We start from the raw sequence: 23,673 nt of genomic DNA on the forward strand, positions 1-23,673 counted from the left end.
TTGCTCAAATGTTATTGTTCTGTTAATTACTTGGTCGTCGCTCGCTGTTCACCTGTGACAACTAATTGCAAAATGTGTATTTCCTAATAGCGATTCGGTGCAGATTCGCCTACTTAATGGTTTGCTGGACAGCATTTTATCTAAACGGTGTCTAGGTTAAGAGAAAAAGGGAATAATTCTTTAAATTGAATCTAACAGATTGCAATACGTCTGTAAGAGAGACATCATTTAACAGCTGCTGCCTATCAATAGCTATCGATTATTTCTGTGTTTATGATGGGATAGGCGAACCAGGGAGCATATTCAAATGCTTATTCTTGCTATAATTTCAAATTGGAAACTAACAACTAACTGGCTAATTGTTTATCTGATTGTAAAATAATCTGAATAAGGTCCGATATAACGGAGCTCATCAGCGATCAAGATGCTTTCGCGCTTCGCGATGCCTGCTATCGAATGCAGGCAGTTCAGCGCTGCCAGACTATTTTCTGCTCTCATTCTGTTAACTTATGTTTGAAATTACGCTTAAATTCAACAATGCACACAAAGTAGGCTCTACGCTCAGTTCAGAATATGAATGTTAAAAATATGAGTTTGTAAATTATTATTGTTGAAAATGAATGTCCTGGATACGTTTCTCACGTGCTACGAATTTCTGACAGATCCCATAACCGATCTAGAGCTGGATCTGGAATTCACTGAAAAGCTTGCAGAAAAATGTGAGAAGTATTTGAAAGGCAAGCAGCCGAAAAAATCACGTTTTGAGAATATCGAAAAGTATACGAGAAATGAAATAGTAATGATGGATGAGCTGATACCCTCACCGAATGTGGAGCGCATCCTGGAAGTGGTAATCGATCAATTTCTCGGCGGAATACACATTTAATAACAAAAGTTTCGTATATATTTCAATCTGGAAATGCAAAGTACTAAATGCTTATCATAATTAAAGATGCCAAAAAGGCTGAATAACAATGTGATGTTCAAACTAATTACATAATTAATAAACAAGAATTACAATTTTAAACATAAAAAATAATCACTAAACATTATCGTATAATCTGCTAAGACTTCAAACCAGGTTTCTTGGATTTGGGTTTTCTGATGTGTCTTTGAGCCGGTTTCGCTGGCGGAGCCAGCTCATAACGGAAAATGATGCAGCGTCTGTCAAAGAAACACTTGAGCTCTTTGGGATCATAGCGATGTCCCAGCTGCTTAAGATATAAATAAATCTCCTGCAAGTCAATGGGCTCAAACATGAGCACACTCTCGTGCAGACGTGGATTGGCGCAGAGCAGATTGTGCCAAGCAATGTGAAGGGGCAGCAATGGTTGTGGCGTCTTCTTGCTCACATTCGTTTGCAGCACATAGCACTCAAAGTCATCGCAGAGAGCAGGAGGCACAGCCTGCGAGAAACGCAACAGCTCCGTGCCAGGAGCATCCCTAAATTTGTGGTTAAGATTTGGGGGAGCTTCTGTGGGTGTCAGGCAATCAGCACTGGGATTATGCAGCAGCGGAACATGTGATTTGTTTGTGCTTCCATTCACCGGCGTAGATTTGGAGCGTGAGTGAAGCAAGCGATCGGATTGTGGTTGCTCCTGTGGCGGCAGCATAATGGGATGCGTCTGATTATAGATGTATTCCAGCAATTTGACGGCCTGTTTGCGTTTCAGTGGCTTAATGCCATAATTATAGAGCTGCTGCAACAGCTCCGCTTCGCTAAGATGCACAAAATCCGGTTTGGGCGTCTGACAAATGGATACATTGTACACCTGACCGTTTAGCTCCAACTTCTCGGAGACATCCGTCACTTTTGCCGGACTGACAGGCACCGCCACTGGCTCAGGCAGGCTGTCCACATTAATCTCGCCCATTAGCAGTCGATCTAATCCACTTGGCATTGTGTCAACTGTTGTATCTTTGCTGTGCTGGAAGACCAAACGATCAAACTCATCAATCTCATCATCTTCAGCATCTTCAATAGGCTTGGCAGGCTCTGAGATGTGCCGCAATAGATCTTTAAATTTATGACTGCAGCTGCTGGAGTAGCGTTTTACTGGCGCCTCTGGTGGCGTCTCTAGAAATGATGCCTCCGCCCAGTCTATAGGTAGTTGGGATGTGTCAGCTGCCTTCGTTGGACTTGCTGGCTGGGAGAGCGTAAATGGCTGGGAGATGGCCGCATCTAGTATACCAAACTCGGCACGCTCCTTGCTCAAAGCGCTCTTATTGGGCGAGCGAGAATTGCAGGATTTAATGGAAGCCGCAGACGAAGCAGCCAGAAATGCATCCAAATCCTCTGTAGTTCTAAAATAAGGCACAGTTTTCCTTTTAGAAAGGGATGCATTGCAAGTGCTTTCATTGCCACTGCTGCTTTCATCCGCCAAATCGCGACACGTTTCATCTGCCTTCCAAATGGAATAATTGATTTCATCATCAGAGAGCAGGATACCCTCATTATCCTCATCCTCGCAACTGTCCTGCGTCAAATCAATACTCGCATCCGATTGACTGAAGGGGGAAGTGAATGTGGAGACGGGTTTCTCAACCGATTGGCTAAAGGGTGAGGTGAATGTGGAGGCAGGACTCTTGAAGCTGTGCTTCCACTGTAAACTCTCCCTTGGAGATTGCGTCAAGCTAAAACTGCGCTGGAATGTTTGCTTAGTGCTGTCCAATTGTGTAAAGCTGAATGAGAGATCCTTACAGGAATTGGAGTTGGTGGCCACGGGGAATGATATTGTTGACAATGACTTGGTGGCACTTGTTGAGCTCAGGTTAAACGAGTTATCATCCGGTTTAGATTCAGTTGCGGAGCTTATGTCAAAGTCTCGCGTTGTTTTGTTAGCGTATTTTGCATATAACTCATCCGATATTTCGCAATCAGCCGCCTGAACACTTGAATCGTTTGCCAGCGCATCGGCTTCCTCTTCAGAATCCATTGTTGGACTCGGTGCAAAAATTTGTTGCTCAAAAAGAGATGGACTTGAAGTGGTGTTGAGGACACGTTCTGGTGAATCTTCCTCCTGTGTGAGATCGATGAAACCCTCTTCAACTGGTGCTGGAAGATGCAAATATTATGTCAGGATAATAAGATAAGTATAAAGTGCTCACGTTCAATGCTTGTCCTCTCCAGCTTAGCATCTGGAACAATCTTCACTAAAACAAAATACAATTCTCTTTAATCTTTGTTGGGATTTTGGTTATTTTTCTTACCTTCATCACTGGAGTAAATCTCGTAGCAGTTGATCTCAGTTGTGCTTATGTCCTTGTAAACCTTTAAAGAAAAGTTTTGCATCTCCTTGCTGCATGCGGATGGCATTTCAATATCGTGCTCATCCTCATCCGAATCAGCAAAGAGATCGGGTGAAGTGCAGCGAGTGCTTTGTGTCGGCAGGGATAGCTTTGATGAAGTGCTTGGCTGCATGTTCTCCTTATCAATGCTGAAATCCTGCATAATTCTTTGACGCTTGTCGGGTGGCTCTTTCAAAGGACTGCTGTTAATGCTCAATGAGATTTGCTCCTTATTCTTATCCTCTATCGCATCCTTAACGCACTTATCAACTGTTGTTTGACTATTATCCTGTATCAGATTATCGGCTAGCAGCAGCTCCAACTCATCCAATTCCTCCTTCTCGGCAGTCGCCCCAAAATGCGCCTCCAACTCTGAATAGACCTGCTCCAATTGCTGTTTGCGTCGCAGACTCTCCTTACTGGGTCGCTTTGGTGACAAATCACGTCCCTGAATGGCCGCCCAGTTTTTCAGCAGATGATGCGCCGGCGTGCGACTAACTTCAAACAAATCCTGCACATAATATGCACTCAGATTCGCCAAGGATTCCTCGCTCGGTTCGTGGGTTATCCGATATTCGCCAGTGGCTTTCAATCGCTGCAGCACTGAGCTGATCAGTTCAAATGGAATCTGATCCTCTGCGGCTGGCAGTTTGGTTCGCACTTGTTGCGCCATTAGAGCAGCTATCTTGGCATCCAGCTTCTTCAGCTGCTCCACGGGATTGCGTAATGTGAGTGGTGTAAATTTATTGGCCCACTTGCAGCGCTTACCCCGCTTGCCACCAGGCAATGATGCAAACGTCAGCATATTGTAGTCTATAAATAAATCACTTTTAATCATCAGATTAGGAGTAACAGCAGCCGACTAACTCACCCGCCTTGGCGGCTGTGCGAAATCCGTATTTTTGTAGCTTGCGACGCACATTCTCAGTGGACTGATCATCCTGTGCATCGAGCAGATCAACCACTTCCTCTTGTTCCTCCTGCGTTGTGTCCTCCAGTCGCAATCGACCATATTTCTCTGCCTCCGATTTGGACAATGCCAGCGCCATTTCAATGTCATTCGGACTGAAATTGTCGGCGATACAATGCTGAGCGGTTACCTCCGCGAAGAGCTGCTCGTTGCGCAGGAAATCACTGATGCTCGGCTGCTGTTTGCTGCGTCCACGCGACCCACCGCGTCCTCTTCGCTGTTGGGTTGCAGTCGTTTTCAGCTTGGGCGCCTTTTTGGGCTTGCTTACAGCCGGCGGCGAAATCTCTCGCATTTCACGTGTTTTCTTGGCTTCTGGCTCATCCTTGTCTGACGGCAGCTGCTCCTGCTGCTCATTGCTGATATCCTCGGGTGTATTGAAAAAGTCTGACAAAGTGGCCGCCTTGTTGCTGCGCGTTGAGCTTTAAGTGAGCAGAAAAACGAGTCGTTTTAGCATAAACTATTACATTTTATTAGTTAATAACTAATTAAAGACAGGATGTATCTTGGTGGTCAACAGATCTCTCTCTCTCTCTCTCTCTCTCTGGTGCTACCTTACCGCAGCTTTCTGCTCGCTGGCTCTTGTAGTTTCTTAAAGTTTGCTCTCCGCGTTTGCCTATCCATTTTTGTTCTTATTGTTTTTGTTTTTAGCGTTCCGTGCGCAGATTTTCGCTCTCCTCGATTGCTTCACGGATGAATTTTCCAGGACGTGGGGCAGCGAACTCAAACAGCGCACGACGATCCTGCTCCTCTTCGCTGGGGGTCAATAGTTTCTTGCACAGCTTCTCGTTGGCAATGCGTTGCATGGGCGTCAAGCTGTGGAAAGATTTCAATTTGTTTAACAACTACAATTTCGGCTTTTCTTCATTTCACTCACCTCCAAATGCCAAAGAGCAGCGAGCCGGCGGCAAGCAGTGCATAGGCGAAACGATTCCGGTATGCAAATGATGGAGTGCCTTGTGTGCGTCTGGGTTTGCGCTTGTTTGTATCAATGGATGCCATCACCAAGCCGATTATATAATTAAATACACATTTTACGCTGACCGTAAAAACTAAACAAAATTCATATTGCGAAATTATCCAAATTGACCAGGGCTGCACATCAATTGAAATCGAAAGCACGAGATGCAAATGTGTTTGTCACTTAACAAATTTAACAAATCTCAATAAATATTTAAAAAAAAATCGAATGATCTACACGTTTTTGTGCACTAAATTATAGTGTTTTATTGAAAAGCATGTAATTAATAGTGATATTTATGTTTGGTAGCCCTGGCGCACTAACAAAAAAAAGTAATCGTTACTTGTAACGAGTGCATTATGGGACGAGTAATTAACATTAATCAGCGCACAGCGTAGGAGAGAAATCCAAAACGAATTTAGTTTTATGTGAACGCTAATAACGGGCAGGTGCACCAGACTCGCGACTCGTTCGCAATAAAGACGTAAAAAATCACTGTAAGTGGACTTTAAAATGTTTTGATTAGCAAATGTAAGACAAAACAAATCTAATGCGTAAACTATTACGCTGGCAATAGAAACAAAGAGTGCAGTAAACAAATACAAAAACAGAAGCAGATAAGAAAATGGCAGACAAAGCAAAAGAGTTGAAAACTCACACACACACATAAGCTAACAACTATATAAATATATACATATATATGTGTGTGTGTGTGTGTGTGGTGTGTGTGAGGCCAGATAAAACGACATTTTGTCTTATTTATTGCAGAATTATTCAGATAAATAAAAAAGCGGAACGATATCAACTGTAACTTTAAACTTTTACGCCCACTGGAGCCGGGTCACAGACGGTCACAATTATTACAAGTTATCCGAGAGGAAGAAGAACAACAAGTCATGGCTCGCGAAGACGAGGAAAGCATCGTGGACAACGAGCAAGTGGAGGAACAGCCCGAGGAGACGGAGACACAGATTCGCGGCAGGCAGGATAATGAGCTGGAGCTGCCCAGTGGCTGCTGTATGCCGACGAGCAAATGTCATCGCTTTCAGGCATTGATTTTTATGTGCCTGCTCGGCTTTGGATCGTATTTCTGCTATGATAATCCGGGCGCTTTGCAGGATGTCTTCAAACGGGAACTGGATTTGAGTACAACACAATTTACGCTCATCTATTCGATCTACTCGTGGCCGAACGTTGTCCTCTGCTTTCTTGGCGGATTCCTGATCGATCGTCTGTTTGGCATACGACTGGGCACGATTATCTATATGCTGATCCTGTTGGTGGGGCAGCTAATCTTTGCCAGTGGCGCCTTGCTGGACGCCTTCTGGCTCATGATCATTGGTCGGTTTATCTTTGGCATAGGAGCTGAATCGTTGGCTGTTGCGCAGAACAGTTATGCGGTGCTCTGGTTTAAGGGCAAGGAGCTGAACATGGTCTTTGGCTTGCAGTTGTCTGTGGCACGTTTCGGCAGCACTGTCAACTTTTGGGTGATGCAACCCATCTATGATTACGTTAGCAAATTCTATGAATCATATCGGGCACTTGGCGTCGTCCTGCTCCTCGCCACGATCACCTGCGTCCTGTCCTTACTGTGTGCCTTGATACTCGGTTGGATGGATAAGCGAGCGGAACGAATTATGCAGCGCAACAATAATCCGTCGGGTGAGATACCCAAGCTGTTGGATGTGTTCACCTTTAAGGCACCGTTCTGGATGGTCTCCATCATTTGTGTCGCTTACTATGTGGCGATTTTTCCATTTATTGCTCTCGGCCAGAAGTTCTTCATGGATCGCTTTGGTTTCACGCCCAAGCAGGCGAATACAGTCGACTCGTTGGTCTATCTCATTGCGGCGGTGTCGTCGCCAATCTTTGGCTTCATCATTGACAAAGTGGGACGGAATGTGTCGTGGGTGTTTTGTGCCACAATCACCACAATTGGTGCACATTTGCTGCTCACATTTACCCAACTGACTCCGTATTTGGGCATGTCTATAATGGGTCTATCGTATTCGATGTTGGCCGCCAGTCTTTGGCCACTGGTCGCGCTCATCATACCCGAATTTCAGCTGGGCACCGCCTACGGCTTCTGTCAGTCCGTCCAGAATCTCGGCCTGGCTGTCATCACCAACATTGCCGGCATCATTGTGGATCACAGCAACCACGATCACACTTGGGTGCAGCTTTTCTTCATCGGTTGGCTAACAATAGCGATGATTTCCACTTGCGTGATTTATGCCTACGACAAGAAGCATCGTGGTAATCTCAATATGACGCCCGCACAACGATTAACCTTCGTCAATTCGGCGAATTATCAGAACTTTGAATAGAAAAAGTACTCCTCGAAAACAACAACTAAATTGAGCGCTGCAGGATGCGGGCGACTTCCCGTTAGACATTTTTACGATTAAACATTATATTTACTATGGTAGCTGATGATGATGATGATAATATTGGTTAATGATCTTTGATAATGTGATGAGCGTCTATTGTGTCGCAAAAAATAACTGGTATTTAATAACTGAAATTGTTTGTCAAATGAGTACACACACACACACACACACACACACACACATATCCATATAATACCAATATATATATAAATATACATACATTAATTTTACGCTATGTATTTTTAGAGCAATTTATTATTAACAACTTATTGCATGTTTTTTTTCTCGTGTACATGTTTTACGTATAAATAAATATATATTTTTTGAATACAAAAGAAAAATAAAACTATACAAAAAAAAAACGAGCAATATAATTTAGTTAATTACTAAATTACGAAATCATTGATATTCCATTTAATTGTGCAAAATAATGTCTTTAATTCAATGATTATTATTATATGTTTGTATATTGTATTTGTGTACGAATTGCACTTATTTAACGGGCAGTTATATAGATTTATATTGAAATATAGCAACACAAATAAATGAACTGTTTTTTTTTTCTTCATTATTGATTATTAAGAAATGAAATCGCACATATATATGAAAACTGCGTGCAGATTGTATTTGTGGGGGTCAGAAGATTGCATACCCTATTGTTCATGAATAAAAGCTATATGTGTATACGATATATGGATATATATATAGTGATAGTCGTTAGGAGCACACAAAAATATAGTGATATAAAAATGTTTACAAATAAAGCCTAATTTCAGCAGACTAGTTTGAAAAACTTAAAAGCCGAGTTGCTGACTCAGCTTGAAACTGATAGGGAATACATACATATGTATATGTATATAAATATATGTAGATACATATCATATATAATTCTGCATATATGTATATCAGTAACACTTTCCCCAATCCGTTAAATTTTCAAGTAACACGCTAAACATTTAATTCAGAATGATCTGATCGAGTGTGATCGACTACAAAACACCCTAGGCTAAAATCCCAAATATATTATTCTAGTTGTATTGTCCTGAGCTCAGCTTTGAAATAGTTTTATTGCCAGATTTCGCTTTAAAACGATTTTTACACTCAAAGAAAAAAGTTCTCAAAAATAAACTATTTTTTCATATCACAATTCCAAACCGAAATTGCCCACAAATACATATACATATATATGTGTGTGTTGTGTGTGTACGCATGCATTCTCAAATATCGGAGCGCTGCAGAACCGACACACACACACACACACATGTTCATGTCGATTACATGTATTGCATGATTAGTGCATTTGTACCCTACTCTCACGCACACACATTCTCATGTTTGTGTTTGTATACAGAAAGTGCAGGCACCTGTTGATATTAATTACATCAATTGTGAGAATATGTCTTGCATTATAACCACTTTGATGACATTTTTACAATTGATATAAAACTTAATTAATATGAAATATAGATAGCCGCTTAATTCATATTATGTCAAGGTATATTAAATATCAATTAAAACTGTAGCTGTAATCGATTTATTACGATATTCGCATAGCAGGGCGATTATCGATAAACTAAGTCCGGCTTGATTTTCGTTTGGTTTGTGGGAATTTATATCCAAAATTTTAGCCTGTTACATACTTTTGCACAAAACCAATATACCCTTTCTTTAATATATATTAGCAAATCAAATGAATATTAGCAGTTGCCTACTCATAAATAGCAAACAACAACTATTTAATTAAACAATCTACTTATGAGATGTTTAATAACTAAATTGATTAGCGCTCTGCTAATATTAGATTTAAATGCGACCCCATTTTAAGGCACACTATCAAAGTCATTGGCCGGTCAACAAAGTCTTGTTTTTTGTTTTTCTTTTTAAATCAGCCAGATCAGCTTTATTAAAAATATATTTTGATGTCTGTCCGACGCTCGAGCACTTCAATGCACTGTCTGCTGTCCAAACTGAGCACGCGGAGCTCATGCAATGGTTTCGTTTTCTCCTCCACCGATGTGTCAACACTGCGTAGCGTTTCCAGCAATAATAAAGCTGTGCCCCGCGCCGCCGTCAGCAATTTGCAAGCGTCGTGAATTCTTTACAAAAAAATGACCAAATTTTAATAATGATAAACAAACAATGACGCAGAGATTACTCACCGCTTGAAGAGCAGCTCGGGTCGTCGCGTATATTGGCCAAAGAGGGCAAAGAGCAGCGTCATATCGTAGTTAAATTGAGCGGCGCCCGCTGGTGCGAATCTCGTGTTGAGCACCATGCTCTCCAACATGTAGTCATCGATCTGTTGGGCCATCAGGCGCAGCGTCTGATTGAACAGGTTCGCCGAAAGCTCACTCTCCAAATTGTGCAGCACCATGACGAGCACTTGGAACATTTCACCACCACTGGGTGAGAGTATGAACGGTTCCCGGTTATTCTGTTCGGGCATGCTGGCCCAGGCATCGTGGCGATAGTTCATCGACTTGGCCTTCATCACATAGACCGCCTTGTTGACCAGATTGCCCATCAGTTGACGTGCCCAGTGCTCGAGTTCGGCAACGGGATGCTCAAACACCGAATTAATCTCACTGGCATTGGGACCCGCCAGCGCTGCATGCAAATGTAAATAGTGGACATTTTCACCCCACTCTCGGAGCACCATGATCAAATAATTGAAGGCATTCAGCACCGGCAAACTGGTCACAGCGTCACTATTGTGCAACTGCACGAGACGCCGCCGAAAGCTGTCAATCAGTTCGAGTTGCAGAGACAGAAACTGCAACTGATGACCCGGCTGGATGAGGGCATAATAGCGATCCTTGATGGCCTCCAGCAGGCGCATAAATTGATCCGCACAACGCGGTATCTTCAGATCATCCTCATACGTATTGGGATCGATGAGCAGAAACGGCGCCTCCGCCTGCAGTATGTGATCCATTTTCTCGGCACAGACTACGAGAATGAAAATGGAGAAAATTACATTTCTTGCCTTGCCTACCCTTTTGATTCTATTCGGCTTACACTTCTCCTCGAGCGCAATCCATTTCAGCAGATACATGGGCTGTGTCAGCACAGAGATGGCGCTGGGAAAGCTCGCCGGATAGCCAAAAGTCTCACGCAGGTCCGCCTCAAAGGCCAGCGTCTCGTCGAGGAGATGGGCAAACAGATGATCATCCTGGGCAATTTGCTCAATGTCTGCTGCGAGTTTCTCAATTGTCAGCTGCACCAACCCACGCATGAACTCCAACTGGAATAGAATTGGATTTCAAGTAACAATTAAAGGCATAAATCCTGTGCTCAACTCACCCTCAAATTGTAATCCAGTTTGCCAGCTTTCATTGCGGCCGGTTGAAATGTTTTGCCAACGAGGAAATGCGTCTGTTTGCCCCAGTTGATGATTTGGGTGTAGAACCATTCGGGTTTGTCCAAACGATTTGTTTGCCGCGTGCCCATAAAATGGAACATGAAACGCTGGCGATATGGTGCCAATAGCAACTGGACCACCTGACTAATCGGCGGACAAGCAATGCTGGGCGTAATCCTTTGCAGTGGAGCACGCTCCTCCGCGGGAGATTTAATTAGAAAGATGTACTCGGCGAGCAGCTGGGCCTTGGCAGTGTCTCGACTGGGTGAGTAGTTGAGGGGCTGCTGCTCCAGATGCGCCCAGCGCATCGCTTTGAGCACCGCCTCAAATTCGCTGGAGAGGCGCTGCAGCAGCAATTTATGCCAATAGATGGCAGTGGTCTCTGCGTAGGATTTCAGGGAGCGTGCCTGCACAGCCTGTAAGCGACCCACAACGCTGTGCTCGCAATCATTGCCCTCGTAGAGCGTCAGATAGAGATTAACCAGCTTCTCCTCATCCTTACCATTGATGGACTGGCTCAGCGCTGTGCTAATCTCCTGGATGTCCTGCACGAGACGCAAATACTGCGTCACATTCTGAAGCTGACGCACCTGCTGCAGGTCCTCCGCGATACCCTGTAATGCTGGCTGGCAATCCTCCAGCTTCGATTCTAGTTTCTCGCGAAATTGGGCTAGTTTCGCCAGCTCAAAGTCGATGCTCTCGCAGACCTGCTGCTGGCAGTTGAGCGCCGACTTGTAGCTGGACACATTCTGCGGCTCCTCATAGTTGAGCTGTCAACTAGACACAGTCAGACACAATGTTTCTTTTTTCCTTTCCTCATTCATACTCACAGTTTGATTTATGCTTTTCAATTCCTGCTTGTAGCTTTCGACTAGGAAAGCAGCGCGATGCAGCTGATTGGCATCTTTGCCCAGTGTCTCGTTGAGACGCGCTGCAACTCGCATTTCCATTTCACTCAGCTTGGCGTGCATTGCGTGCAGCTCATTCAAATTACAGGCGAAAAACAAAAAATGAACCACGAACACGTATAAAAAAATAAATATTGTTGATGCAGTCACTCGTCGACCATGGCTGCAGTTGTGCTTTCCGAACTAGTGAACGAGTAAAAATTGTTCACGTAGCGATGTATCGATCTCGTTTGCTCAACAGGGCTGCAAAGTCTAGCGATATCTGTGACTTTCCACTTGTTGCGATGCTAAATGAGAAACAGAAATTGTTTAATATACATTATTAGCTTCACTAAACTACTACTCAATTACTGTTGTGATTTCCAAAGTAATGAACAAGTTAAAATTGTTCACGCAGCTGGAATGAATGAGTAAAAATTGGTCATTGCTCAGCAGGGCTGCAAAGTCATTGAACTAGTAAAAACTGATATGAATTATCGATAGCTACGAAAAAGGTGCCCTGCTCTTCGCAGTGAATGGAAATTTTCAAACCCAGCCGCCAGCAGGTGTTGCTTGCAGTTGGCGTCGCGTTCCATTAACTTTTCGTCGTTGAGAAAATTAAGTGAAAATGTTTACGCCAAGACATAAGAGCCACAATCAGGCCGTGGGCAGCTCGCCGCATACACCGCTGAGCTTCAGTCGCGAGCTGCGTCAGGTTTTGCAGGAGCGAAATCTTTTGACGGCCAAATCGCGTAAAAAAGGTAAGCGGGGAAGGAGGAGAGAGAAAAGGGGGCGTGGCAACGATAGTTAATCTATTTTATGGGTTTATCTCGCAGTCTGCTCCATGCTGGACAGCAATTCGAGCAGTCCCATTGGTTCACCCAATCCGGAGGCAGGCAAACGATTGGGTTTCCGTCGCCAGGCCGTGCAGGAGATCATAACGTCGGAGAAGTCCTACTTGGAGCAGCTGGAGCTGCTTATGCAGTACTTTGTGCGTCCGCTCAAGGAGCAGGCCATCATAGATGCCGCCAACCACACGGCGCTCTTTGGCCAAATCGAAATGATTCACAATCTAAATGGCGAATTCCTGCGCGAACTGGAGGCAAACATGGAGAATGTGGCATATGCTTTCTTGAAGATGGCCCCGTTCTTCAAGCTGTACTCGGTGTATGCCTTTGACTATCGCGGAGCCTTGTTTATACTGCAAGATTTGATGAGCAAAAATCCGGTTTTTCGTAAATTTCTGGAGGAGACCGAAAGTCGTCCGGAGGTGCAAAGGAAGTTGAATTCATTGATGATTGTGCCCATACAGCGTGTGCCGCGTTACAAGCTGCTGCTGGAACAGGTCCTGCTCTACACCAGTCCAGCGGATGCCGACTATAAACACCTAAAGGGTGAGGTTCGAAAATATCTTTGCTTTTGTATTATAGTCTTTATAACCATTGGCCCGTGGCAGAATCCGTCAAGGAGATCGAGGCGACTGCCTCGCACATCAATTCCTGTGTGGAGGATCAGGAGATCACCCAATATTTGATACATCTGCAGAATTCACTGGTGAATCGCACACCCAACATTGTGAAGCCATCGCGTCGAGTAATCAAGGAGGGCATGCTCTACAAGATTACGCACAAGGGGCAGCAGATTAGGCGCTATTGCGTGCTCATGTCCGACATCTTTATGTACTGCAAGGTGATCAAAGAGCGTGCCTCCAACACCCAGGTGGAGAACTCTCTCGAATGCTGTTGCATTTTCCCGCTGAAGAAGTGCAAAGTTTACGATATGTTGCCGGGCAACTTTAAGTTATCGTGTCAGAGTGATGGCATCCTCTTTGGCAGCGATGATATCCAATTGGCGCGCACCTGGGTGAGCTTCATACGCGACGCCATCGATCTGCATGTGCAGTGCCGCAAAACGTTGCGCAAGGACTCGAGCAAACGGACGCCCATTCGCAAAAAGGACATGAAGAAATTTGGCGCCGATTATGTACTGAGTCCCAATAGCAACAACAAGCGCAAATGCGTGAGTAGCTCTAATCTTGGATTGAAAATGGGCATGAGTTAATCATTGGCTTTGATTTACAGGAATATGAGACTGTCTTTCGCAACAAGAATCGCACCACGGACTCCGAGGAGGAGGCGGATGACGGAAACGCTTGCTTTCCACGCAAGCGCAAAATTCCCACTGCATCCAATCGCGTCAAGCCGTCGTCTACGACGTCCTCATCCACTTCGACAAGCACCACCGTCAAGCGTCCTGCACCGCCGCCACCGGCCGTGCAGCTGCGACACCCGCTGATCTCAGCGGAGCAGCTTGCGGCCAGCAAGGAGAATCGCATTTCGAAGCTGTACAAGAAGATTGCCACTGGCGACAAGGCCGTCCAGGTGCGCAGCATACTCAAGCGCACCAAAGCCACCACCAATACGCCCAGTGATGCTGATCCCAGCTATGGCTTCGCCAGTCGCTACTCCGATTCCAAGTCATATTTTCGTGCTCACAATGTGGATAACACAATTCCAACTGCGATTAAGCGCGAGGATCTCTTCGACGCAGACCTGGGCAATGGTAACTTTCAGGACGTGCTCTTTCCACTGCGCTCCAGTGGCGGCAGTCAGAAGAGCGGCGGCTGGACAACACCAGCCCAAACCCTGAAGGGTGCCAGCAGCCAGGAAGATGTATTGTTCTCGCCGCCACAGAAGAAGCGCGTCAAATTCGATTCGATGCTGGACAGGCACGAGCCAAAGCCCTTTGTATTCCCAAGTGAGAGCAGTGGGACCAACAGCAGCAATGATGGCGTCACTAAGACCACAACGCTGCGCGAACGCATCTACGAGTTTTTTGCCAATCTTTTCTAGAAATTTGCTCAACGATTCTTTTCTTTTTTTTCTGTTGACATTTTTGTTAGAATTAGATCAACAACTTGTTTAAGAATCTCTAGGGATTGGATTACAGTGTTGTATCCAGCTACAGCTTGGATTTGTTGTCCAATCTCTGCTAGCATCTAGATTTAAAGCACAATTCATTATTATACACATTTCAATTCATTCATATTAACAATAAAAAGCATTTGCTACAAAAGAAATAGGATTTTATCCTTTTAGTCTGAGTCGCAGTTCGCAGATCTCGCGTGTAAACTGCTCCACTGCATCCTCACAGATATCCTTGGCCCAGTTTCCCTTCTCCTTGAAGTGTGAGCCAATGATCACCGCCTGGGCAGCATCAAAGTAATCCTTTATGTTTTCCTTGGTTACACCGGAGCCAATGATTAGGGGCACCTTCAGTTTGCCCGCCAGCTGCTGCACATCCTGTGCACTGGTTGCGTGTCCTGTGGCGGTGCCTGTGATGATTATGCCATCGGTTAAAAAGAATTCCGCTGCGTGCGCCGTTTCCAACAGGCTAACATCTGCTGTAATTGCATGCGAGCTGTGCTTCTTCTTCAGATCAGTAAAGATCAGTACATCATCGGCATCGATTTGCCTGCGATAACGTAGCAAATCCCCAGCACAAGCATCCGTATATCCTTCATCGGCAACATGGCCATAGACGAAGCCCTCGGCGCGTATGAACTGCAGCTGACTGGCCTTGGCTATGGCTAGTGCCTGGCGATTGCCACAGGCGAGCACCTGGACGCCGCAGGGTGTCTCCTTGGGCAGGATGCGACGCACAGTCTGCGACAAGATCGTCATGCAGGCGACAATCTCTGCGCCCAGCAGGCGATCCTGCACATAGGGTATATCATGCATATTCTCAATCAGCACGGCGTCCTGCGAGTTGGTTGTGGTTCTTATAGGATTAATAAGTATTTTTATTGCTTTTTAAATCATACCAATTTGTGTCGCTTGTACAAATCAGCCTCGAATTTGGCCTTCTCAATTATCTGCTGCCAGTTGCCGGCATATTTTGGCGTGCCTTGTTTTTATGCATATTTCATATTTTAATATTTATGTAATTTTTGATTTTGCTGCGGGCTCACCTGGCAGCGCATCCACGTGAATCATGCCAATTATTTTGCATTTTTGTTCTCCAAATATGCGCAGAAATCGTTGCATTTTACAAATAAACAAATGATTTCCATTATCAGATGGCAGCACGTGTGTGTGAGCGTGATGGCTATATCTATTAGAGATGCACAATGTCAGCACTAACTATGGCCGTTTTTCATATGTATCGAGTACTTTTTAAGTGTTATTTAACTTCTGCATTTTACAAATGTGAGTTGTTCGCTTGCTTGCAGAGTTTGTAGACCTATTGATCGCTAATATACATTACCGGTTGTATATATAGCCCAAGTTTTTATGAGGTATAATAATAATGAACTGAAATGAATTGCAAGCCTAAGAGCAGATGACGATCAGTTTAAGCTGGTTAACCGATAAGTATTTGAAAAGTAACTATTACTGATCAGAGTAGTGCGGGCATTCTTCATTTGTGACAGGTATGTCTGTTAAATTGAAAAATGAAATTATTATTATATAAATGTGTTTATGTAAGTTTCATTGCATTTATAACGGCACTCAAAGCTTTGTTAGATCCCGGTAAGTCGCCTCTACAGCAACGATCAAAGCAGAACACGAAAATTAGCTGCACAATATATCTATTTTCTTGTCAATTAGTGTCTTATTCTTGTTTTGTCGAAATTTACTTACATAAAAAATATAATTACTAGAATCCCGAAAAATGGTGTTTGCAATCTGCCATCGGAGTCTCCACTATCCACACCGCATACATAAAAGCTATCTCTACACATTTGCAGTGTGATTAAAACCGTTGTTAAACATGATTTTGTTTTATTAACTCTTGGCTTTTATAGTTTTAAGCTTTTTAGATTAATTTTAAATACTCTTACATCATATACATATTTATGCACTGATACTTAAGCATGCACATAACGTTAACTACTTCGTTGTGCTGTTGTTGTTTGCTTTTAATGTTGGCACTAAAGTTGGGATTGCTTCTAATGACTGTCCATTAAAAGTGCTCAGCATGCAGTGGGCAGCATCAATATCAATGCTGCCGGCCTGTTAAAACAAAAGGCAAAAGCCTTATCGCTGCCACGCTGGACGTCATGGCAACAACAACAACAACAGCAACAAGCGTTGCCAGCTGTTTTGAAAATTGCAAATTGAAAGCGCTTTGCCTTGGAGTGCCTTTGGTGTACTGTGTGTTTTTGTTGTTGTTGTTGTTGGGCGTCCCTTGTTACATTGTTCGAAATTGTGGCGGTCGGTGTCCTTGCGTTTGATTTGCTTCAGGCCTCTAACAACATGGTGGTGGCCCCTGGCTGTGTACTGAGAGAAATGTGAGAAATGTTCAATGTTCAATTTTGAATTAATTCCAGATTGAACATCAGCGTAAGCTGCTTAATTTTACACATACTGTGACTGGCTTACACGACAAGTATTTTTAAAGTAACTGCTACAGATCAGCAATACTTCATTGCACAAATACAACACTGCTACATATTATTACTGTTATTTTTGGCAGTGCGCTAGCTTTATATGTATTTTTTTTTTTGAGTGTTTCGGTATTGGGCCGCCCCTATATCTGATTGTGTATGCTTAGTGGAAACGTCAGCAGGGCACTCGCAGTGTGCAACAGCATTTCAATTATCAGTGCCACACACACACACCCACAAACAGACTCACACACACCCACTCACACACACAGCATACAAACCCACACACACACCCACTTCCCCATTTGTTTGTTTTCCGTTAGGCATTGTTTTTCCCCTAAACAGCTTTAAGATATATAAGTAATTTGATTAATTTCTTCATTTCAGGTTTGATTACCTGTTTAATAATAAATTATAAATGGATTATCCAGCTAATGTAGAAGAGCAGATCATCCGAGACGAGAAGAATGATAATGATCATAGTATTGCCAAGCTGCGCGATTCCGTGTCCCTTGTTAGGAAAATGTTTCTGATCTATGGCAGCCGTTTTCCTGAGGAGCAATGCCAAAAGCTGGAATGTCTCCTAAAGATGCTTGAATCCAAGTAGCAAACAATAACCATCCTATAATATCACCCATAATCAAACCTTTCGATTTTAGATTGGGCACCTCGGACTTTTCATGTCAGTTTCAGGGGAATAAGTTGGATAAAATTATGCGCGTGTTAAATAACATCAAGGAAAAATTCGTATCTGTAAGATAAGTCATTACGCGATGGAAAGGTTTTTAAACTAATTCCATATCAGTTCCAGCTGCTGGATGACGAGGTTATTGTCATTGACGACACTCCGGATCAAACTGACTTGCAATCTACCATCGAGGGAGAGCACAGATTCAATCCATCTCCACCACAATTCCCAATAGCAACAACAGTAAGAACCAATCCTTTGACTGCTGAGTCTGCAGTTATTGCGAAGAAGGATCATTCTAAGTTAACCAGAGCCGTATGTTGGAAGTCAAGAAGCAAAACGTTTTTACTATCTTCAAATAATTCTATATAAATTCCAGCTGCTGGATGACGAGGTTATTGTCATTGACGACACTCCGGATCCAACTGATTTGCAATCTACCATCGAGGGAGAGCGCAGATTCAATCCATCTCCACCACAATTCCCAATAACAACAACAGTAAGAACCAATCCTTTGACTGCTGAGTCTGCAGTTATTGCGAAGAAGGATCATTCTGATGATCGCAGATCCAATCCTTACACAATAGCAACAACTATTAGCAACTCAGAAGCCAACTGTATCCCTTCAATTTTTCAGCGCAGATTGAATCCACCGTCACAGCCAGTGACAACTTTTTCAGGTGATTCTTCAGCTATTGCGGAGACGGACAATGTTGACGGCAAGAAGTTGGTCGCGCTGCATGGCAGCAATTGCAATGATCCGCGTGGCAGGAAATATACCTATCAAAATCCAACACTATCAACGTTCGAGCAACGAATGGATGTGGATGATGAGCTGGAAAATGCAGAGCAGTTGCCTGATAGGCAAAAGTCTAAAGAAGCAGCTGAGAAAAAGACGTTGGCAACTGTTGATGACAGTGGCAGAAACTCTGTGCGTAATATAGTCAATGGCAAGCGATGTCGACGTGTGTCCAATCTGTCGCTCAACGAGGAACAAGTCGCGTGCAAAAAGCGCATATTGGCGAGACTAGAGGAGGCTCCAGCTACAGCTGCAATTGTCAATAAGCGCCAGCGCAACACGCCAGTCAAGCTGTTGGTGCAGCAGCAGCAGCAGCGGCAACAACAGTTGCCGACTGCGAAGCGACCGGTTACAGAATTGAACGTGGATAGCAACGCTGTAGTGGCTCCGAGTGACGACAGCAGCTACAACTCCAGCAAGGGAAGCAACAATCCATCTAAATCCATTGAGTCATCCAATCAAAATGCTACGTCCGGACAGATTCCATCGCCAGACGGCACATTTATAAATTATGCATCCGGGCTTGGTCTGAGAATCACTCGAGTGTTTAGCCTTAGAAAATAGGTTCAGTTTTGTCCTGAACTTGTCTTTGGGGTGTGCCTAGAGATTGGGGCAGTCAGTATATTGGAAATATATGCCGGATCCATATCCATCCATCCATGCTAAATTTCTCTACTCAAAATAGCATTTTATGAAGGAAGAGCCGCTGTGCAACATGCTGCTGGTCAGCTACGTGAAGCATGGACGAAAGAAGTAGTAGTAGTAGTTATAGACAGTCGTCAAATATTAAATAATAATATATCTAATTTTAATTCTGAATCGCTGCTGATAAAGTACAGTCAATAGGGATGAACAATTTTCGGCATGCCTAAGACAACCCTTCTTACTACTTGTGGCTTTTAGTTTAAGCTCGCTGATATATAGTATATATATATATATATATATATATATATATTTTAAGCAGCTGTAAACTAAGAACTTTAATAAATATAAAATATGAAAATAGCATGCAACTTATATATTCTAAAATTTATAAAGCTGTCTCTATTTGTATTTTAAATGAAAGTGTCTGAAAGTCCACCCTTTTTCTTGACATTCAATGGTTCGAGTTGAAGAGCTTTGACCTTAGTTTAAATTGATATTGCTTGCTTAAAGCCAAGTACATTTCAAATATATTTTTGGGTTGCTTTTGAGCAACAGTCGCCAGCTCGAAATGCACACAAGTCCGGAGAGGAATGAATTTTTTACACATTGCTTTGCAAACAAAATAAATTATTTATAACGTTTGTTGAGTGGCGCTCGCACACCTGTCCCTACACACACAAACACCCACAAACACTCACATCCGCACCTACACACAAACATGTGTTTGTTGTTTTTTGTTGCCGTTGTTGTTGTCGTCGTTGCAACAAGTTGTTTCCGTGTTTGCCTTTGTTGCTTACGTTGGCGATTATGCAAGGCACACACAATTATTTCTGTGTGTGCATGTGTGTGTGTGTGTGTGTGTGTGCTGCATTGTATGGCATACAGAATGCTCGGGATATCCTTTGAGCAAGCAACAGTTGTTCAAGGTTCTCAACAAAAGTGTACATTCAACCAGCCGAACGAGTCTGTTGTGGCAACTAATTGGCTGAGCATAACTTTGGCCAATACAATAACGTAAAAACAAGTGAAGTTAAGTGCTTTTAATGTGCCCAGTGTGTATAACTACACTTAACAAAAAATGCGATTATTTTCTACGTATATGGAGTATAAGTTAGAAAACTAAACTTTTTAGAACTTTTTGTTCGACTGTAAAAATTGTAAAATAGTTTGTACTTAAATAAAGTTCAAGCCTGCAAACTATATCTTTTTTTATGAAGAACTGTTTCTGTAAGTACCAAAAAATTAAATGGCAAACTTTGTTTTTTGCTCAAGTAGGATTTTCTTTTTATTTTAAAGTAGTTTCGCTCAGGAAACATGAGCTGATTAATGCACAGATAAAAGTTACTTTGTAATAATGTTAAGCACACAAGACCTGATATATCTTTTTAGGTGAGTGTATATATATATATATATATATATGTGTGTTTGATTGCTACAAGCCCTAATTACACAAAATTTTGTTTTTGCCAAAATAAGCACTTTAGCAATTTGGCACTTAACTTTTAGCTGGCGTTAATTGCAAAGTTTTTCAACAGCCGCAATTAACCATTTAAAGAGTTAACCGGCAAATAGTTTAGCTAAGAATTTCAATAACATTTTCACGCGTTTTGAACCATACTTTGTTTGTGTGACATTGATTTAGTTTCGAATATTGTTTTCATTATTCAAGCGCCGCTTTTGACGCGTGATAAATTTGGCATTTTATTTGGCATTTGAGCGCCTTTCATTAGTTTAGTGCGAATGCAATTACTCAATAAATTTAATGAAAATGGTCAATTCCCATGCAAATGGCATAAAATGGTTGAAAACAAAGAGAGAAAAGAAAAAATGATTCGCGTGTTTTGCTATCAGTTGCCATAATTTCTGCCTGCCATTGGCCAAGCGCATCGATCATCATTTTGTGTGTATGTGTGTGTGTGTATGTGTATGTGTGTGTATGTGTATGTGTGTGTATGTGAACACACGCAAGCCCGCGCAAATTGGAAAATGGAAAACTGGGAGCTGTCCCTCAACTAGATAAAGGCCAAACAAACACACACAATTTGATTAGCAGCGTCCTTGTGCCCAATTTCAAATTGGACTGCTTTGTGTGGGTGTGGCGATATATATAAATATATATTTATATATATATATACTTCATTTATGTTTAAAAGTCGCCGTTTTGCAATATATATTCTTACAACAAGTTTTAGGCAAATTTGTTAGCGTCGCGACTCATTATTTGCCTGCTTCCAGTCTGAAACAAATCTATTCTTTATGTTCGGAGAGCTCGGCGAAATGGTGCTTTTTGAATGCTCTGCACTCATTGAGAGAATGGCTAGAATGGGTTTGAAGGAGCTGTTAAAGTTTATAATAGCCATTGAAAAGTTCTGGCTGCTCATTTTCTCTTGCTCTCGTTGTCACTTGATAATTTTCTCGCGCTTTTTTCATTATTTTTCTTACTTTCTTTCGCTGATTTATTTGCTTTTGTTAAGTGAATTCATTTTCTAGCTGTTTACAGAGTATCGACCCTTTCGAGCAATCTGAACTCTATTGCTTTTTTTTGTCTAGAAACCTGAGCGAGGCTTTTTATGTCATTCAATAAGTTAGCTTGAACCGTTGCTTAATTGATTTACGTGTCAAAACTTGCCAGACAAAATAACCAAATGAAAACGGAATAAAAGAAGAAGACAAATGTGATTACAAAGGTTCTTCGATTTTCGTTTGTAAATTAATGAATAATAAATACAATATATAATAAAAGTCGCATAGAAAATTGCAGGCGTTGCAAAATAACACGCATACGCCACGTGGCACACACCCACACTCAACATTTGCTGCAGTGCTTCCAAGTATAAATTACTCAATTGTGAAGGGGATGGGCGTGTTCTGGCTACGCTTCAGTAAATAAAGCAATAATATGGAGCAACGAAAATTTCAAGTGAAACTAAACTTTAATTAAACCGAGACACAAGGAGAGACGGACAGCAAAAGTAATTCAAGGCGACGTCTTCGTGACCGACCTCAGCTCAGCTCAGCTCAATTCAGCTAAGTTCACGTTCAGTTCAGCTCGGCTCGGCTCGGCACCTGAGTGCAAATGCGGTCACACCCTTGAAAGTAACAGTAGACAAATAAACAACAACAACAACTTATTTACACCCCATCTCCCTCCCTACCTCCCTCAAATTCAGGGGCGTGGTCCATGTCTGCTATCGAGTCGCTTTATCGCCACGCAGCTAAAATTGTCGCAACACATTAAAAGCCAGCGCACTAAACTATGCTACACTTTTTTCATTTCGTTTATTTAGAGATGGTAGCGTGAGCGAAATGAGTGAAAGTGTCTTACAGAACAGCCATTAATATCGTATAGCTGAAGTTGAAGCTGACAGATTGAACCATTTCTTAACTATTCATTTCTTTGTATTTTAACATGAATTTCAAGCTAGAGTTCTGTTTGCATCTTTGAATGTAGTATTCATCTGGAGGCTTAGACATGATCAGCAAGTCCTGGTTTTTTGAAAATCGTATCAATCTTCAGAGTGTTATTTGATCCTTTTTACAAAGTTACGCAACAACTAGTTTTGGAGAAAGAAAATTTGTTATTCAGAGCTTAATTTCCATTAGTTATGTTTGCTAACAAATTTAAAGCTTTATCGGCTTTTTGGCTTTTAGCTTTGTTTTCACGCGCGCATCGCTGAGGAGTGAAAACCCGTTTAAACTTTGACCTGATTTATTAATGTGTGTGCTGTGCTGTGTTTGTGATAATGGCCATAGCCACAAACACCAACAAATTCACCAGCACCACATGGTTTTTTTGTTGTTGCGGTTTTTCTTCGTTTATTTAGAATTTTGTCTTTTATTTATTTTTTTTTCGTTGCGTGTTCATGGAACATTGCCATTTTGTTTTGGTTTTTACTTGAAAGCCAGTCCCCCGTCCAAAACTGATTAGATTGCGTAAAACCGGAAAAAATGAAGGGACAAAATGAAAGTATAATTAGTAACAGTGATTTGTAGCGATACACTCAGAAAATACACTAGCTAGAATTTAGAAAATCGCTATACTTTCAACGTATATTTTGTAAAATACAACAAATTTTTAGCACGTAGAATTAAACATGACATTTTCCTTCTATGACTTTATAAAAAGTTGCACTAATTCAATTCTAGTACATACTTTTCTCTGAGTGTAATTTGTAGTAGTCCTTCTTTGTCATTGGCTTTTAAATAGCTGACATTGTGTTTCTGCAGCCATTTCATTTGCATTTGCCTAAGCCAGCAGAAGGAGCAAATACACCTGGAAAGTTGGCTTATCAGCTTAA

The 23,673-nt window shown here is 42.4% G+C and overlaps 7 protein-coding genes across 16 annotated transcripts; 3 read left to right on the plus strand and 4 right to left on the minus strand.

Annotated features, from left to right (window-relative positions):
- Positions 1–969: 969 nt before the first annotated feature.
- On the minus strand, positions 970–4,879 carry LOC6556722 (structure-specific endonuclease subunit SLX4). 4 transcript variants are annotated; one of them, XM_032740689.2, is made up of 5 exons: positions 4,815–4,879; positions 4,160–4,677; positions 3,211–4,101; positions 3,109–3,153; positions 970–3,049 (listed from the first exon to the last, which is right to left on the minus strand). In XM_032740689.2, the coding sequence occupies exons 1-5, from the start codon at positions 4,877–4,879 to the stop codon at positions 1,065–1,067; spliced, it is 3,504 nt and encodes a 1,167-aa protein (XP_032596580.1). In that variant the 3' UTR covers positions 970–1,064. The 4 variants fall into 4 exon arrangements, with proteins under 4 accessions (XP_032596580.1, XP_001983575.1, XP_032596622.1 ...); XM_001983539.3 differs by having other exon boundaries at positions 970–3,055; XM_032740731.2 differs by having other exon boundaries at positions 2,989–3,055; positions 3,109–3,148.
- Positions 4,704–5,309, minus strand: LOC6556780. Its single transcript, XM_001983538.3, has 2 exons — positions 5,133–5,309; positions 4,704–5,071 (listed from the first exon to the last, which is right to left on the minus strand). The coding sequence occupies exons 1-2, from the start codon at positions 5,255–5,257 to the stop codon at positions 4,903–4,905; spliced, it is 294 nt and encodes a 97-aa protein (XP_001983574.1). The 5' UTR covers positions 5,258–5,309; the 3' UTR covers positions 4,704–4,902.
- A 323-nt stretch (positions 5,310–5,632) lies between these two features.
- LOC6556734 (major facilitator superfamily domain-containing protein 1) lies at positions 5,633–8,156 on the plus strand. Its single transcript, XM_001983537.2, has 2 exons — positions 5,633–5,713; positions 5,985–8,156. Exon 2 carries the CDS (start codon positions 6,113–6,115, stop codon positions 7,541–7,543), a length of 1,431 nt encoding a protein of 476 aa, XP_001983573.1. The 5' UTR covers positions 5,633–5,713; positions 5,985–6,112; the 3' UTR covers positions 7,544–8,156.
- A 1,289-nt stretch (positions 8,157–9,445) lies between these two features.
- LOC6556756 (RINT1-like protein) lies at positions 9,446–12,034 on the minus strand. Its single transcript, XM_001983536.3, has 5 exons — positions 11,798–12,034; positions 10,910–11,737; positions 10,625–10,850; positions 9,766–10,555; positions 9,446–9,702 (listed from the first exon to the last, which is right to left on the minus strand). The coding sequence occupies exons 1-5, from the start codon at positions 11,936–11,938 to the stop codon at positions 9,510–9,512; spliced, it is 2,178 nt and encodes a 725-aa protein (XP_001983572.1). The 5' UTR covers positions 11,939–12,034; the 3' UTR covers positions 9,446–9,509.
- Positions 12,035–12,348: 314 nt separating this feature from the next.
- Positions 12,349–14,802, plus strand: LOC6556748 (rhoGEF domain-containing protein gxcJ). The gene is made up of 4 exons (XM_001983535.3): positions 12,349–12,615; positions 12,691–13,248; positions 13,311–13,873; positions 13,936–14,802. Exons 1-4 carry the CDS (start codon positions 12,483–12,485, stop codon positions 14,704–14,706), a joined length of 2,025 nt encoding a protein of 674 aa, XP_001983571.1. The 5' UTR covers positions 12,349–12,482; the 3' UTR covers positions 14,707–14,802.
- Positions 14,803–14,873: 71 nt separating this feature from the next.
- LOC6556742 (uncharacterized protein F13E9.13, mitochondrial) lies at positions 14,874–15,943 on the minus strand. The gene is made up of 3 exons (XM_001983534.3): positions 15,825–15,943; positions 15,678–15,760; positions 14,874–15,615 (listed from the first exon to the last, which is right to left on the minus strand). Exons 1-3 carry the CDS (start codon positions 15,898–15,900, stop codon positions 14,941–14,943), a joined length of 834 nt encoding a protein of 277 aa, XP_001983570.1. The 5' UTR covers positions 15,901–15,943; the 3' UTR covers positions 14,874–14,940.
- A 1,692-nt stretch (positions 15,944–17,635) lies between these two features.
- On the plus strand, positions 17,636–19,627 carry LOC6556752. Of its 7 annotated transcripts, none has more exons than XM_032740140.2 (5): positions 17,636–17,846; positions 17,903–17,996; positions 18,049–18,246; positions 18,311–18,430; positions 18,593–19,624. In XM_032740140.2, the coding sequence occupies exons 1-5, from the start codon at positions 17,662–17,664 to the stop codon at positions 19,292–19,294; spliced, it is 1,299 nt and encodes a 432-aa protein (XP_032596031.1). In that variant the 5' UTR covers positions 17,636–17,661; the 3' UTR covers positions 19,295–19,624. The 7 variants fall into 7 exon arrangements, with proteins under 7 accessions (XP_032596031.1, XP_032596028.1, XP_032596037.1 ...); XM_032740137.1 differs by having other exon boundaries at positions 18,569–19,623; XM_032740146.1 differs by lacking the exon at positions 18,311–18,430 and having other exon boundaries at positions 18,049–18,174; positions 18,593–19,627.
- The last annotated feature ends 4,046 nt before the right edge of the window (positions 19,628–23,673 follow it).

Source organism: Drosophila grimshawi, unplaced genomic scaffold (genome assembly GCF_018153295.1).
Source record: "Drosophila grimshawi isolate 15287-2541.00 unplaced genomic scaffold, ASM1815329v1 contig_44, whole genome shotgun sequence".
Classification (NCBI taxonomy): domain Eukaryota; kingdom Metazoa; phylum Arthropoda; class Insecta; order Diptera; family Drosophilidae; genus Drosophila; species Drosophila grimshawi.

Coding starts and splice junctions, on each gene's coding strand:
- LOC6556722 (XM_001983539.3), bottom strand. CDS start 4,879: ATGGATAGGCAAACGCGGAGAGCAAACTTTAAGAAACTACAAGAGCCA. Junction 4,102..4,159: donor TCGCACAGCCGCCAAGGCGG/GTGAGTTAGTCG, acceptor ATTTATTTATAG/ACTACAATATGCTGACGTTT. Junction 3,056..3,108: donor GGAGAGGACAAGCATTGAAC/GTGAGCACTTTA, acceptor TGCATCTTCCAG/CACCAGTTGAAGAGGGTTTC.
- LOC6556780 (XM_001983538.3), bottom strand. CDS start 5,257: ATGGCATCCATTGATACAAACAAGCGCAAACCCAGACGCACACAAGGC. Junction 5,072..5,132: donor CTGCTCTTTGGCATTTGGAG/GTGAGTGAAATG, acceptor ATCTTTCCACAG/CTTGACGCCCATGCAACGCA.
- LOC6556734 (XM_001983537.2), top strand. CDS start 6,113: ATGGCTCGCGAAGACGAGGAAAGCATCGTGGACAACGAGCAAGTGGAG.
- LOC6556756 (XM_001983536.3), bottom strand. CDS start 11,938: ATGCACGCCAAGCTGAGTGAAATGGAAATGCGAGTTGCAGCGCGTCTC. Junction 11,738..11,797: donor TGAAAAGCATAAATCAAACT/GTGAGTATGAAT, acceptor TCTAGTTGACAG/CTCAACTATGAGGAGCCGCA. Junction 10,851..10,909: donor AACTGGATTACAATTTGAGG/GTGAGTTGAGCA, acceptor ATTCTATTCCAG/TTGGAGTTCATGCGTGGGTT.
- LOC6556748 (XM_001983535.3), top strand. CDS start 12,483: ATGTTTACGCCAAGACATAAGAGCCACAATCAGGCCGTGGGCAGCTCG. Junction 13,249..13,310: donor CGACTATAAACACCTAAAGG/GTGAGGTTCGAA, acceptor GGCCCGTGGCAG/AATCCGTCAAGGAGATCGAG. Junction 13,874..13,935: donor GCAACAACAAGCGCAAATGC/GTGAGTAGCTCT, acceptor TTTGATTTACAG/GAATATGAGACTGTCTTTCG.
- LOC6556742 (XM_001983534.3), bottom strand. CDS start 15,900: ATGCAACGATTTCTGCGCATATTTGGAGAACAAAAATGCAAAATAATT. Junction 15,761..15,824: donor TCACGTGGATGCGCTGCCAG/GTGAGCCCGCAG, acceptor CATAAAAACAAG/GCACGCCAAAATATGCCGGC. Junction 15,616..15,677: donor TGTACAAGCGACACAAATTG/GTATGATTTAAA, acceptor ACCAACTCGCAG/GACGCCGTGCTGATTGAGAA.
- LOC6556752 (XM_032740131.1), top strand. CDS start 17,662: ATGGATTATCCAGCTAATGTAGAAGAGCAGATCATCCGAGACGAGAAG. Junction 17,847..17,902: donor CTAAAGATGCTTGAATCCAA/GTAGCAAACAAT, acceptor TTTCGATTTTAG/ATTGGGCACCTCGGACTTTT. Junction 17,997..18,048: donor TCAAGGAAAAATTCGTATCT/GTAAGATAAGTC, acceptor ATTCCATATCAG/TTCCAGCTGCTGGATGACGA.